The sequence below is a fragment of the Nerophis ophidion genome, linkage group LG01 (genome assembly GCF_033978795.1).
Source record: "Nerophis ophidion isolate RoL-2023_Sa linkage group LG01, RoL_Noph_v1.0, whole genome shotgun sequence".
NCBI classification, from domain to species: domain Eukaryota; kingdom Metazoa; phylum Chordata; class Actinopteri; order Syngnathiformes; family Syngnathidae; genus Nerophis; species Nerophis ophidion.
The window spans coordinates 49946779-49964290 of NC_084611.1; the positions used below are offsets into that span (position 1 = coordinate 49946779).

General features: G+C 36.1%; 1 protein-coding gene across 2 annotated transcripts in view; it reads right to left on the minus strand.

Annotated features, from left to right (window-relative positions):
• Nucleotides 1–17512, minus strand: part of atf7ip (activating transcription factor 7 interacting protein) — a 106049-nt gene that overhangs the window by 52355 nt on the left and 36182 nt on the right. For both annotated transcript variants that reach the window (XM_061906094.1, XM_061906104.1), the window contains exon 2: nucleotides 2278–2763. In XM_061906094.1, coding sequence (XP_061762078.1) covers nucleotides 2278–2757 — 480 coding nt within the window. In that variant the 5' untranslated portion in view covers nucleotides 2758–2763. The remainder of the gene's footprint in view (nucleotides 1–2277; nucleotides 2764–17512) is intronic.

The following is a 17512-nucleotide window of genomic DNA, read 5'->3' on the forward strand; positions in this document are numbered from 1 at the left end:
ATAAGGACCGCAAAAAAGCACCTGTTTCGCAATATTTGGAAAACTAGCTTTTCTTACCTTCTGGTACCTGCTGATCTGGAGATCTGCATAAGTCCTGAAAATTTGTGCACATCCCACATTGTAGTCCGTCCCAACACCGTAGTCGATAAGTTTCTTCTTTTTACCTACCTTCTTGTTATTGGACAATCATCCTCCGCTGTTGCCATTTCTAATATATAGTAGTGTAAAGTTCTTACTTATATCTGTCAGTAGACTAGCTATTAAAGTGCTAAAAACTGTAGTGAGTTTACATTATTCATCCAAGGAACTTTAGTTATTAGAGTTCCGGTCGGACGGTTATCCACAGGACACACTAGTGAGCCACGGATGAGGAGATGCTGCTCCGTTATTGATTGAAGTAAAGTCTGAATGTCATTAAAACAGCTAGCGCCATATTTTGACACTTTTTCCACTCCCGTCCTTGCACGCTACAACACAGATGACGCTGTCCAAGTGGAGGCACGTAAATAAGACCGCCCCACAAGAAGTGACTGTCGGAAAGTGACTTGAAGATGATGTGTAAAACATCAGCTCTGCAACATTTTGACCAAAGAACCACCATTACATGTTATGTAGACCACAAGATAGTGTTTTGAATCTAGAAAAAAATCATAATATGACCCTTTTGATGCGCCTTATAATCCTGTGTGCCTTTTGTATGAAAATAGACCTGACTAGACCCGCTCAATGGTAGTGCGTTTTATAATCCAGTGTGTCCTACTGTCCGGCAAATACGGTAATTGTATTTTTTCTCTCCAAAATTCCATTTGCGATATTTATATTTTAGACAAATAGATGAACACAACTGGGAAAATAACTGGAAGAGGAAGACATGTTACTTTCAGACTGTCAATCAACATAATCTTATCTCAAGGAGTCACACATTAGAACAATATGCAATAATTTAAGTGCAAAAAATATTTGACTTTATGCACACAGATTCAGGTTTGGGCTCCATCATGCTCTTAAACTAAAGAAGTGTTCTGTAAAACCTATACAGTGTTTATAATGTCAGGTCATCATAATGTATAATAATAATGCAAGTAAATAAGGGTGTCGGAAAAAATTTATTTTCCAACTAAACGTGATTCTTAGTCGTAACTATTCTTAATCGATTCAAAGAAATAAAAAAATTGTTAATATAAACATATATTAAAAAATTTACATTTTCTTTTATCCGTCCCGTCCAGCCACTCAGACAAAACATGTAGTTGATGTAGATTATATTTATCTGCTGTACACATTTACTTAACAAAAGAGAAAAGTGGACTACTTATCTTGCCTTATTTGTATTCGACTTTATTAAATGTTTGGGTAGAATTGTATTTTTTTTAAAGAAAACCTATTTTCTTTTAAGAAATAGAGAAATTTCTTAGAGCAGTTTATTTAATGTAGTTCATCGAATTGTTACACCCAAGAATCGTAACGAATCGAATCGATTGGTGCCCAAAGACTCACAGCCCTATGTATCGAATCGCATCGATTGGTGCCCAAAGTCTCACAGCCCTATTAGTGACCATTTAGAAAGACAGAAACGTTTATTTTTCATTATTGTAGAATTATTTACCATTGTACTGTAATTGGAAAGTCAATAACTTTTAGTTATCTTAAATAAACAAACACAAAAATGGACTCATGTCTGTAAACAAACATTGAACCTGAATAAATATTGAACATCTTAAAAGCACATTTGTTTTCGCGGTTAGAAAAACTAGGTGGATTTGTCATTTTTTGTTGCTTGTTCATCCGTGTTGATGGGCTCATATTGCCCATCCAACCTGAAGCTGAAATATTACCACAATAGGACATGTGTCTTCTTCTTAATTTTTGTGACTTTGCCGAACACGAGGCTCGCTGTCCGTGCTTGTGAAAACTGGCGATCTCGCTCTCCGTCCACCGGGACAAAGATTGTGAATAACTAACTGGAAAGAGGGCTCACTGCGTTCGGTTGATTCTACCGTTAAACAACCGTGCTCAGGTAAGGCCCGAACAAACGCGAGGCTCAACAATTCTGATTGGCCAACACATCTGTCAATCAAACTCTGCCCCTTGCGGTTATGTTATCGCGCTAATTAAAACATGTCGATTCCCTGTTGATTTATGGTGCAGTCATAACTGTGTCCTCCCATTCCAGTTGGATGCCATTATAAAAAAGTGACAGTTAAGGACGGTGTGAAAATGAGAATTGATTGGAGTTCACTCTTAAGTAAGGGAGATGTAGACATAAATGTACAGTACCTGTGTTTTTTCCAAAACCTTGGCGTCCTCGTCCTTCTGCTCTTTGGGTTCCTTTGCTTCCGCATCAACAGACTCCTTCGGCGAGTCAGCCGTCTCGTCCAACTTTTTTAGTTCAAAGTTTATCGAGTGGAATGGCGAAGAAGGCGCAGAGTCTTCCTTGTCCTTCGGACTTTGCGAGGGCACGGGCGAGGGGGACAGGTTGAGTGACAGGAACGGTGCCGGCGAGCTCTGAGAGGCGGGCGATGTGGCGATCGGGGAGTTGGAGTCCTGGTGGCTGTTCTGCTCGCCGTCCCCGCCCTTCTGCCCGTCCTCTTTGTGAGAACCGTTCATCAGAGGCGGGGAAGGTTCCGAGGCGCTGGCCGCTGCCGCCGCCGTCACCAGAGTGCTATGAAGGACTTCCAGTTGCTGCCGATCGCTGATCTTCATGGTTTTCCTGGCGCGGAAAATCTTCTTCTTCTCTTCCGTCACAACAACTTCCATTGCTGCCTGTGGAGGGACAAAGAGAGGTTGGAGCAAATGATTAATAGCACACGGAGGCCTTCAGGATTGACAAAACCCCCATGGGATTATTACTGGGACCCTGCATTAGAAACACATGTAGCTTTGGAGTGCAACCACTAGAGGTCACTGTGGAGCCCTGTAGATTTCATTGCTGCTCTTTTCCAGAACAAGTCTTTTCCAGATCTGCATACTAAACTGGATTTGCCATACCCGTGTTTTCTTTACACCCATAACACATCAGTTCCATAACCCTCTCTGGAGAAAAATGAGGTGGAGCATCATTAAGTAGGGAATATTTACCTTCTCCCACAAATGAACACGTGCGTCAAATGTCTTTTTTTTTTTCCCAGTTCATATCTTACCTGACGTTTACCAAAGGTGAACAAAAACAGCACCGGCGCTAACAAGCAGTAGCAGCAGCAGCAACCTAACCTAAACTCCCATCCCCCCATCCCCCCATTGGCTCAAGCCTCAGCCAATCAGAGCGGATAAATTGAGGCCGGTTTTAGGCAGCGGTGCAGAGGTTATGCAAAAAACATTTTCTCGTATGGTTTCGAAGCCTTAAACGGTTTTAGCGTAGGAGCTTCTCCCAACATTAAACATTAGCCATTCATTTGCACACACTGGCTGCGTCCGAGACCTGAAGAACCAGGAGAGCAGAAATGTGTGACAACCAGCAACAGAGCGCACTTAGCAGCAACACCAACAAGCAAACACATCCTACTAATAAAGTTGTACTCATTATGTATGCAATCTCTAAGTGATATGCAAAGGTGTTCACCACAATACTCAACAGTCTCAGGGGAAAACCGCACGGGTAATGAAACATTACACACAGAAACCAAAGGAAGAATGTGAAAGAGCATGCACCCTGAGATCAACCACTCTTAACATGACAACAAGTCGGACCAATTCATGGGATTGAAACTTCAGGAACACAGCAAGCTAAATATCGAGCACAACTTAATATACCTCTAACTCTGTCTGTTGCTAAGACGTATAGCTTCCCCGCATTACTGACCTGCAAGAACCCAAAAGGTACTTTTTTGGTAAGGTGAATTTCATTCAATGTACACTTTCGCTGGACACTAAAACGCATTTCACTTCCAACACAAAGTCTTTTTGTCTTTGCAAGGACTCTGATTAACTGAAAACAGAGCCACGGAATACAATACGGCACAGGCAAGTAAGGGAGCGCTGTGGACTGCTAGCACGATTACCGCGAGTCTTTACATTCCAGTGTTGTCGCACACTGCGCACAGCTCTGCGTCCGCCCCACCCCCCACCAAACGGCTTCATTTTCTGCACCAGGACTCAGTGCACTCAAAATGGCCGTCAGCTCTACTGTTTGCTGCAGGCTAACTGAAAGAACTCGTCTACTAGGAGGTGTCTGGTTGCAGCCAGCACACTTGACCACGGTACTTCAGCATTTGGCGTTCAAAAAGTTGTTTATAACCGCCAAAAGATTTTTCATATCAATGTATTTATTTTAATTTCTATTACGAAACACGTATGTTTATTCAAAATCTGCAGGGAGCAGTCATTCTCTGCCTCCACTACTAATGTAACGATAAACAGTATGACAAAAAACCGTGGCACAACTCCCGACGGTTGGTATTATCAAGAACAATTGAAAAACGGTGATTGATAACACTAATAAATTAACAACCAATAAATGGTATGACGATAAACCGTGGTACAACTCCTGACAGTTAGTATTATCAAAAACAAATGAAAAATTGTGATGGATAACTCAAACAAATGAACGAATGACAAACAGTCAAACAATAAACGGTTGTACGACTCCCGACAGTTAGTATTATCAAGAAATATTGAAAAACCGTGATTGATAACACTAATAAATGAAAGAACGATCAACGTTATTACAATAAACCGCGGTACAACTCCCGAAGGTTAGCATTATCAAGAACAATTGAAAAACCGTGATTGAAAAAACTAATAAATGAACGAACGATAAACGGTACAACTCCTGACAGTATTATCAAGAACAATTGAAAAACCGTGATTGATAACACTGATAAATTAACGAACGACAAATGGTATGACAATAAACCGTGATACAACTCCCGACAGTTAGTTTTATCAAGAACAATTGAAAAATCGTGATGGATAACACTAATAAATGAACGAACGATAAACGGTATGACAATAAATCGTGATACAACTCCCGACGGTTAGTATTATCAAGATCAATTGAAAAACAGTGATTAATAACACTAACAAAAGAACGAACAATAAATGGTACGATAATAAAGCGTGGTACAGCTCCTGACGATTTGTATTATCAAAAACAAATGAAAAACTGTAATTGATAAAACTAATAAATGAACGAATTACAAACAGTCAAACAATAAACCGTGGTACAACTCCCGACAATTGGTATTATCAAAAACAAATGAAAAACTGTGATCGATAACACTAATAAATGAACGAACGATAAACGGTATGACAATAAACCGCGGTACAACTCCCGACGGTTAGTATCATCAAGAACAATTGAAAAACCGTGATTGATAACACGAATAAATGAACAAACAATAAATGAACAAACGATAAATGGTACGATAATAAACCGTGGTACAACTCCCGACGGTTAGTATTATCAAGAACAATTGAAAAACAGTGAGTGATAACACTAATAAATGAACAAACGATGAACGATATGACAATAAACCGTGGTACAACTCCCGACAGTTAGTTTTATCAAGAACAATTGAAAAATCGTGATGGATAACACTAATAAATGAACGAACGATAAACGGTATGACAATAAATCGTGATACAACTCCCGACGGTTAGTATTATCAAGATCAATTGAAAAACAGTGATTCATAACACAAAAAAACGAACGAACGATAACAGTATGACAATAAATCGTGATACAACTCCCGACAGTATTATCAAGAATAATTGAAAAACCGTGATTGATAACACTAATAAATTAACTAACGATAAACGGTATGACAATAAACCGTGATACAACTCCCGACAGTTAGTATTATCAAGAACAATTGAAAAATTGTGATGGATCACACTAACAAACGAACAAACGTTAAACGGTATGACAAACCATGGTACAACTCCAGACAGTTAGTATTATCAAGATCAATTGAAAAATCGTGATGGATAACAATAACAAACGAACAAACGTTAAACGGTATGACAATAAACCGTGGTACAACTCCCGACAGTTAGAATTATCAAGATCAATTGAAAAACCGTGATGGATAACACTAACAAACGAACAAACGTTAAATGGTATGACGATAAACCGTGGTACAACTCCTGACAGTTAATGTTATCAAGAACAATTGAAAAACCGTGATTGATAACACTAATAAATGAACGAACGATTAACGGTATGACAATAAACCGTGGTACAACTCCCGACGGTTAGTATTATCAGGAACAATTGAAAAACAGTGATGTGAAGTGATTGATAACACTAAAAAACGAACGAACGATAAACAGTATGACAATAAATCGTGATACAACTCCCGATGGTATTATCAATAACAATTGAAAAACCGTGATTGATAACACTAATAAATTAACTAACGATAAACGGTATGACAATAAACCGTGATACAACTCCCGACAGTTAGTATTATCAAGAACAATTGAAAAATCGTGATGGATCACACTAACAAACGAACAAACGTTAAACGGTATGACAAACCGTGGTACAACTCCAGACAGTTAGTATTATCAAGATCAATTGAAAAATCGTGATAGATAACAATAACAAACGAACAAACGTTAAATGGTATGACAATAAACCGTGTTACAACTCCGACAGTTAGTATTATCAAAAACAAATGAAAAACCGGGATTAATAACACTAACAAAAGAACGAACGATAAATGGTACGATAATAAACCGTGGTACAGCTCCTGACGATTTGTATTATCAAAAACAAATGAAAAACTGTAGTTAACACTAATAAATGAACAAACGAAAAACGATATGACAGTAAACCATGGCACAACTCCCGACAGTTGGTATTATCAAAAACTAATGAAAAATTGTGATTGATAACTCAAATAAATGAACGAACGACAAACAGTCTGACGATAAACCGTGGTACAACTCCCGACAGTTAGTATTATCAAGAACAAATGAAAAGCCATGATTGATAACACTAATAAATGAACGAACGATAAACGGTATGACAATAAACCGCGGTACAACTCCCGACGGTTAGTATCGCCAAGAACAATTGAAAGACTGTGATTGATAACACGAAAAAATGAACGAATAATAAATGAACGAACGATAAACGATGTATGACTAATGATTAGGGTTGGGTAACGAGTATCGATTGGATGCGGGAATAACTTTCCGATTCTCCCGGAATCGTTCAAAATTTAAAATTTCGATTCATAGTTTCGATACCCAGTACGCCGACCGGAAAAAAATAAGTCCGCCGACCCGGAATAAGAAGCCGCTGAAAACCAATGAAGAAAAGCCCACCGCCGGAAGAGTTAGCATAGCCGAGCGAGTCAGTCAAGCATGGATAGCGGGCATCGACGGTCGAAAGTGTGGCTTTATTTTACTAAAAAAAATGAAATATCGGCGAAATGTAACACGTGCGACGGAACTGTTTTGTCCTTAGGAGGGTGCACGTCGAACATGATGAACCACCTCCGAGTTCATGGAGTACAAATAAATGCGTGTCCTGTCTTCGACAGGAGACACTATCTGTCCAGAACGCTCACGCATCCTGCCTAAGAAGGCGGATATGTTTTCCTAAACAAGAACTGTCTCTAATTTTATACTGTACCTGCTGCTAATCTGGACTGGGTTTTGCAAGTTGTTTCTCATTGTTTATTTGCTTTTCTGCACAAGGTTAGCCCATCAGTGGGAGCACAGTAACGTGTTTAAGTACCTGCAGCATCATACGCTTGTGTGTAAATGTGTTTTCATGAGGTTTCTTGCAGCATGAGGTATTCAAAAATAAAGCTCTCGATGAAAGTGTACCCCTGTGAAAATGTATTCATAATTTATAATATTTATATCAGAGTTTATAGATTTGATATTTATATTCTAGTAGAAAACAGCCCTGTGAGGAATTTATAGTAAAGTTCATAAAAAGTTAATAGAATTAAAATTGATGGAGAATGTCAGACTATTTCATTCGGAAAGACTGTAGAATAGCTAGCTCATTTAAAATATCCTAAACTTTTTTTTTTTTTTTTTAAATGAAAGAATCGGAATCGAGAATCGTCAGGAATCGGAATTGAAACAATGAATCGGAATCGTTCGAATTCAAACGATATCCAACCCTAATGACAATAAACCATGGTACAACTCCCGACAGTTAGTATTATAAAGATCAATTGAAAAATCGTGATCGATAACACTAAGAAACGAAAAAACGTTAAATGGTATGACGATAAACTGTGGTACAACTCCCGACAGTTAGTATTATAATATCAATTGAAAAATCGTGATGGATAACACTAACAAACGTTAAACGGGAGAACAATAAACCGTGGTACAACTCCCGACAGTTAGTATTATAATATCAATTGAAAAATCGTGATGGATAACACTAACAAACGTTAAACGGGAGAACAATAAACCGTGGTACAACACCCGACAGTTAGTGTTATCAAGAATAAATGAAAAACCGTGATTGATAACACTAATAAATGAAATAAAGATTAACGGTATGACAATAAACCGTGGTACAACTCCCGACAATTAGTATTATAAAAAACTAATTAAAAATTGTGATTGATAACTCAAATAAACGAACGACCGACAAACAGTCTGACAATAAACCATGGTACAATTCCCGACAGTTAGTATTATCAAGATCAATTGAAAAATCGTGATGGATAACACTAACAAACGAACAAACGTTAAACAGTATGACAATAAACCGTGGTACAACTCCCCACAGTTAGTGTTATCAAGAACAATTGAAAAACCGTGATTGATAACACGAATAAATGAACGAACAATTAAATGAACGAACGATAAACGATGTATGACAATAAACCGTGGCACAACTCCCGACAGTTAGTATTATCAAGAACAATTGTAAAACTGTAATTGATAAAACTGGTAAATGAACAAAGGAACGGTATGACAACAAACCGTGGTAAAACTCCTGACGATAAACGGTAGGAAAATAAACCGCGGTACAACTCCCGACGGTTAGTATCATCAAGAACAATTGAAAGACCGAGATTGATAACACGAATAAATGAACGAACAATAAATGGACTAACGATAAACGGTGTATGACAATAAACCGTGGTACAACTCCCGACAGTTAGTATTATCAAGAACAAATGTAAAAACGTGATTGATAACACTAATAAATGAACAAAAGATCGACGGTATGACAATAAACCGTGGTACAACTCCCGACAGTTTGTGTTATAAAACAATTGAAAAATCGTGATGGATAACACTAACAAACGAACAAACGTTAAACGGTATAACAATAAACCGTGGTACAACTCCCGACAGTTAGTGTTATCAAGAACAATTGAAAAATCGTGATGGATAACACTAAGAAATGAACAAACGAAAAACGGTTTGACAATAAACCGTGTACATCTCCAGACAGTTATTATTATCAAGAACAATTAAAAAAACGTGATTGATAACACTAATAAACGAACGAACGATAAATGGTACGATAATAAACCGTGGTACAGCTCCTGACAAAATTGTATTGTCAAAAACAAATGAAAAACTGTAATTGATAACACTAATAAATGAACGAACGATAAACGGTATGACAGTAAACCGTGGTAAAACTCCCGACATTTAGTATTAGCAAAAAAAAATGAAAAATTGTGATTAATAACACAAATAAATGAATGAACGACAAATAGTCTGACAATAAACCGTGGTACAACTCCTGACAGTTATTATTATCAAGAACGAATGAAAAACCGTGATTGAAAACACTAATAAATGAACGAACTTTTAACGGTACGATAATAAACCGTGGTGCAACTCCCGACAGTCAGTATTATCAAGAACAAATGAAAAACTGTAATTGATAACACTAATAAATGAACGAACGCGGTACAACTCCCGACGGTTAGTATCATCTAGAACAATTGAAAGACCCGTGATTGATAACACGAATAAATGAACGACCAATAAATGAACTAACGATAAACGATGTATGAAAATAAACCGTGGTACAACTCCCGACAGTATTATCAAGAACAATTGAAAAACCGTGATTGAAAACACTAATAATTGAAAGAACGATCAACGGTATGACAATAAACCGCGGTACAACTCCCGACAGTATCATCAAGAACAATTGAAAAACCGTGATTGATAACACGAATAAATGAACGAACAATTAAATGAACGAACGATAAACGATGTATGACAATAAACCGTGGCACAACTCCCGACAGTTAGTATTATCAAGAACAATTGTAAAACTGTAATTGATAAAACTGGTAAATGAACAAAGGAACGGTATGACAACAAACCGTGGTAAAACTCCTGACGATAAACGGTAGGAAAATAAACCGCGGTACAACTCCCGACGGTTAGTATCATCAAGAACAATTGAAAGACCGAGATTGATAACACGAATAAATGAACGAACAATAAATGGACTAACGATAAACGGTGTATGACAATAAACCGTGGTACAACTCCCGACAGTTAGTATTATCAAGAACAAATGTAAAAACGTGATTGATAACACTAATAAATGAACAAAAGATCGACGGTATGACAATAAACCGTGGTACAACTCCCGACAGTTTGTGTTATAAAACAATTGAAAAATCGTGATGGATAACACTAACAAACGAACAAACGTTAAACGGTATAACAATAAACCGTGGTACAACTCCCGACAGTTAGTGTTATCAAGAACAATTGAAAAATCGTGATGGATAACACTAAGAAATGAACAAACGAAAAACGGTTCGACAATAAACCGTGTACATCTCCAGACAGTTATTATTATCAAGAACAATTAAAAAACCGTGATTGATAACACTAATAAACGAACGAACGATAAATGGTACGATAATAAACCGTGGTACAGCTCCTGACAAAATTGTATTGTCAAAAACAAATGAAAAACTGTAATTGATAACACTAATAAATGAACGAACGATAAACGGTATGACAGTAAACCGTGGTAAAACTCCCGACATTTAGTATTAGCAAAAAAAAATGAAAAATTGTGATTAATAACACAAATAAATGAATGAACGACAAATAGTCTGACAATAAACCGTGGTACAACTCCTGACAGTTATTATTATCAAGAACGAATGAAAAACCGTGATTGAAAACACTAATAAATGAACGAACTTTTAACGGTACGATAATAAACCGTGGTGCAACTCCCGACAGTCAGTATTATCAAGAACAAATGAAAAACTGTAATTGATAACACTAATAAATGAACGAACGCGGTACAACTCCCGACGGTTAGTATCATCTAGAACAATTGAAAGACCCGTGATTGATAACACGAATAAATGAACGACCAATAAATGAACTAACGATAAACGATGTATGAAAATAAACCGTGGTACAACTCCCGACAGTATTATCAAGAACAATTGAAAAACCGTGATTGAAAACACTAATAATTGAAAGAACGATCAACGGTATGACAATAAACCGCGGTACAACTCCCGACAGTATCATCAAGAACAATTGAAAAACCGTGATTGATAAAACTAATAAATGAACGAAGATTTAACGGTACGATATAAAACCGTGGTACAACTCCCGACAGTTATTATGATCAAGAACAAATGATAAACTGTAATTGATAACAGTGATAAATGAACGAACGATAAACGGTATGACAATAAACCGCGGTACAACTCCCGACGGTTACTATCATTAAGAACGATTGAAAGACCGTGATTGATAACACGAATAAATGAATGAACAATAAATAAATGAACGATAAACGATGTATGACAATAAACCGTGGTACAACTCTCGACAGTTAGTATTGTCAAGAACAATTGAAAAACCGTTTTTGATAACACTAATAAATGAACAAACGATAAACTGCATGACAATAAACCGTGGTACAACTCCCGATAGTTAGTATTATAAAACAATTGAAAAATCGTGATGGATAACACTAACAAACGAACAAACGTTAAACGGTATAACAATAAACCTTGGTACAACTCCCGACAGTTAGTGTTATCAAGAACAATTGGAAAATCGTGATGGATAACACTAATAAATGAACAAACGATAAACGAAATGACAACAAACCGTGTACAACTCTCGACGGTTAGTATTATCAAGAACAAATGAAAAACCGTGATTGAAAACACTAAAAATTGAAAGAACGATCAACGGTATGACAGTTAGTATCATCAAGAACATTTGGAAAACCGTGATTGATAAAACTAATGAATGAACGAAGATTTAACGGTACGATAATAAACCTTGATACAACTCCCGACAGTTAGTATTATCAAGAACAAATGATAAACTGTAATTGATAACACTGATAAATGAACGAACGATAAACAGTATGACAATAAACCGTGGTACAACTCTCGACAGTTAGTATTGTCAAGAACAATTGAAGAACCGTGTTTGATAACACTAATAAATGAACGAACAATAAATAAATGAACGATAAACGATGTATGAAAATAAAACGTGGTACAAATCCCGACAGTTAGTATTACCAAGAAAAATTGAAATACCGTGATTGATAACACTAATAAAAGAACAAACGATAAACGGTATGACAATAAACCGTGGTACAACTCTCGACAGTTAGTATTGTCAAGAATAATTGAAGAACCGTGTTTGATAACACTAATGAATGAACAAACGATAAATGGTATGACAATAAACCGTTGTACAACTCCCGACAGTTAGTATTATCAAAAACAAATGAAAAACTGTAATTGATTAGACTAATAAATGAACGAACGATAAACAATGTGACAGTAAACCGTGATACAACTCCCGACAGTTAGTATTATCAAGAACAAATGATAAACTGTAATTGATAACACTGATAAATGAACGAACGATAAACGGTATGACAATAAACCGTGGTACAACTCTCGACAGTTAGTATTGTCAAGAACAATTGAAGAACCGTGTTTGATAACACTAATAAATGAACGAACAATAAATAAATTAACGATAAACGATGTATGAAAATAAAACGTGGTACAAATCCCGATAGTTAGTATTACCAAGAAAAATTGAAATACCGTGATTGATAACACTAATAAAAGAACAAACGGTAAACGGTATGACAATAAACCGTGGTACAACTCTCGACAGTTAGTATTGTCAAGAACAATTGAAGAACCGTGTTTGATAACACTAATAAATGAACAAACGATAAACGGTATGACAATAAACCGTGGTACAATTCCCGACAGTTAGTATTATCAAGAACAAATGTAAAAACGTGATTGATAACACTAATAAATGAACAAACGATAAACGGTATGACAATAAACCGTGGTACAACTCCCGACAGTTAGTGTTATAAAACAATTGAAAAATCGTGATGGATGACACTAACAAACGAACAAACGTTAAACAGTATAACAATATACCGTGGTAAAACTCCCGACAGATAGTGTTACCAAGCACAATTGGAAAATCGTGATGGATAACACTAATAAATGAACAAACGATAAACGGTATGACAATAAACCGTGTACAACTCCCGACGGTTAGTATTATCAAGACCCATTGAAAAACCGTGAATGATAACACTAATAAACAAATGAACGATAAATGGTACGATAATAAACCGTGGTACAGCTCCTGACAATTTGTATTATCAAAAACAAATGAAAAACTGTAATTGATAACACTAATAAATGAACGAACGATAAACAATATGACAGTAAACCGTGGTACAACTCCTGACAGTTAGCATTATCAAGAACAAATGAAAAACCGTGATTGAAAACACTAATAATTGAAAGAACGATCAACGGTATGACAGTTAGTATCATCAAGAACAAGTGAAAAACCGTGATTGATAAAACTAATGAATGAACGAAGATTTAACGGTACGATAATATACCGTGGTACAACTCCCGACAGTTAGTATTATCAAGAACAAATTATAAACTGTAATTGATAACACTGATAAATGAACGAACGGTAAACGGTATGACAATAAACCGCGGTACAACTCCCGACAGTTAGTATCATTAAGAACGATTGAAAGACCATGATTGATAACACGAATAAATGAACGAACAATAAATAAATAAACGATGTATGAAAATAAAACGTGGTACGAATCTCGACAGTTAGTATTACCAAGAAAAATTGAAATACCGTGATTGAAAACACTAATAAAAGAACAAACGATAAACGGTATGACAATAAACCGTGGTACAACTCTCGACAGTTAGTATTGTCAAGAACAATTGAAGAACCGTGTTTGATGACACTAATGAATGAACAAACGATAAACGGTATGACAATAAACCGTGGTACAACTCCCGACAGTTAGTATTATCAAGAACAAATGTAAAAACGTGATTGATAACACTAATAAATGAACAAACGATAAACGGTATGACAATAAACCGTGGTACAACTCCCGACAGTTAGTGTTATAAAACAAATGAAAAATCTTGATGGATGACACTAACAAACGAACAAACGTTAAACGGTATAACAATAAACCGTGGTACAACTCTCGACAGTTAGTATTGTCAAGAACAATTGAAGAACCGTGTTTGATAACACTAATAAACGAACAAACGTTAAACGGTATAACAATAAACCGTGGTACAACTCTCGACAGTTAGTATTGTCAAGAACAATTGAAGAACCGTGTTTGATAACACTAATAAATGAACAAACGATAAACGGTATGACAACAAACCGTGTACAACTCCCGACGGTTAGTATTATCAAGAACAATTGAAAAACCGTGAATGAGAACACTAATAAACGAATGAACGATAAATGGTACGATAATAAACCGTGGTACAGTTCCTGACAATTTGTATTATCAAAAACAAATGAAAAACTGTAATTGATAACACTAATAAATGAACGAACGATAAACAATATGACAGTAAACCGTGGTACAACTCCTGACAGTTAGTATTATCAAGAACAAATGAAAAACCGTGATTGAAAACACTAATAATTGAAAGAACGATCAACGGTATGACAGTTAGTATCATCAAGAACAAGTGAAAAACCGTGATTGATAAAACTAATGAATGAACGAAGATTTAACGGTACGATAATATACCGTGGTACAACTCCCGACAGTTAGTATTATCAAGAACAAATGATAAACTGTAATTGATAACACTGATAAATGAACGAACGATAAACGGTATGACAATAAATCGCGGTACAACTCCCGACGGTTAGTATCATTAAGAACGATTGAAAGACCATGATTGATAACACGAATACATGAACGAACAATAAATAAATAAACGATGTATGAAAATAAAACGTGGTACGAATCTCGACAGTTAGTATTACCAAGAAAAATTGAAATACCGTGATTGAAAACACTAATAAAAGAACAACAATAAACGGTATGACAATAAACCGTGGTACAACTCTCGACAGTTAGTATTGTCAAGAACAATTGAAGAACCGTGTTTGATGACACTAATGAATGAACAAACGATAAACGGTATGACAATAAACCGTGGTACAACTCCCGACATGTAGTATTATCAAGAACAAATGTAAAAACGTGATTGATAACACTAATAAATGAACAAACGATAAACGGTATGACAATAAACCGTGGTACAACTCCCGGCAGTTAGTGTTATAAAACAAATGAAAAATCGTGATGGATGACACTAACAAACGTTAAACGGTATAACAATAAACCGTGGTACAACTCCCGACAGTTAGTGTTATCAAGCACAATTGGAAAATCGTGATGGATAACACTAAAAAATGAAAAAACGATAAACGATATGACAATAAACCGTGTACAACTCCCGACGGTTAGAATTATCAAGAACAATTGAAAAACCATGAATGATAACACTAACAAACGAACAAGCGTTATACGGTATGACAATAAACAGTGGTACAACTCCCGACAGTTAGTGTTATAAAACAAATGAAAAATCGTGATGGATGACACTAACAAACGAACAAACGTTAAACGGTATAACAATAAACCGTGGTACAACTCCCGACAGTTAGCGTTATCAAGCACAATTGGAAAATCGTGATGGATAACACTAATAAATGAACAAACGATAAACGGTAAGACAATAAACCGTGGTACAACTCCCGACAGTTAGTATTATAAAACAATTGAAAAATCGTGATGGATAACACTAACAAACGTTAAACGGTATAACAATAAACCGTGGTACAATTCCCGACAGTTAGTGTTATCAAGAACAATTGGAAAATCGTGATGGATAACACTGATAATGAACAAACGATAAACGGTATGACAATAAACCGTGTACAACTCCCGACGGTTAGTATTATCAAGAACAATTGAAAAACCGTGAATGATAACACTAATAAACGAATGAACGATAAATGGTACGATAATAAAACGTGGTACAGCTCCTGACGATTTGTATTATCAAAAACAAATGAACTAATAAATGAACGAACGATAAACAATATGACAGTAAACCGTGGTTAAACTCCCGACAGTTACTATTTTCAAGAAAAAAAGAAAACCCGTGATTGAAAACACTAATAATTGAAAGAACAATCAACGGTATGACAATAAACCGCGGTACAACTCCCGACAGTTAGTATCATCAAGAACAATTGAAAAACCGTGATTGATAAAACTAATAAATGAAAGAAGATTTAACGGTACGATAATAAACCGTGGTACAACTCCCGACAGTAAGTATTATCAAGAACAAATGATAAACTGTAATTGATAACACTGATAAATGAACGAACGATAAACGGTATGACAATAAACCGCGGTACATCTCCCGACGGTTAGTATCATTAAGAACGATTGAAAGACCGTGATTGATTAAACGGATAAATGAACGAACAATAAACGGTATGAAAATAAAACGTGGTACAACGCCCGACAGTTAGTATTACCAAGAACAATTGAAAAACCGTGATTGATAACACTAATAAAAGAACAAACGATAAACGGTATGACAATAAACCCTGGTACAACTCCTAACAGTTAGTGTTATCAAGAACAATTGAAAGACCGTGTATGATAACAAGAATAAATGAACGAACAATTAATGAACGAACGATAAACGATGTATGAAAATAAACTGTGGTACAACTCCAGACAGTATAATCAAGAACAATTGAAAAACCGTGATTGATAACACTAACAAACGAACAAGCGTTAAACGGTATGACAATAAACCATGGTACAACTCCCGACAGTTAGTACTATCAAGAACAATTTATAAATCGTGATGGATAACACTAACAAACGAACAAACGTTATACGGTATAACAATAAACTGTGGTACAACTCCCGACAGTTAGTGTTATCAAGAACAATTGAAAAATCGTGATGGATAACACTAATAAATGAATGAACGATAAACGGTATGACAATAAACCGTGGTACAACTCCTGACAGTTAGTATTATCAAGAACAATTGAAAAACCGTGAATGATAACAATAATAAATGAACAAGCGATGAACGGTATGACAATAAACCGTGGTACAACTCCCGACAGTTAGTATTATCAAGAACAATTCAAAAACCGTGATTGATAACACTAACAA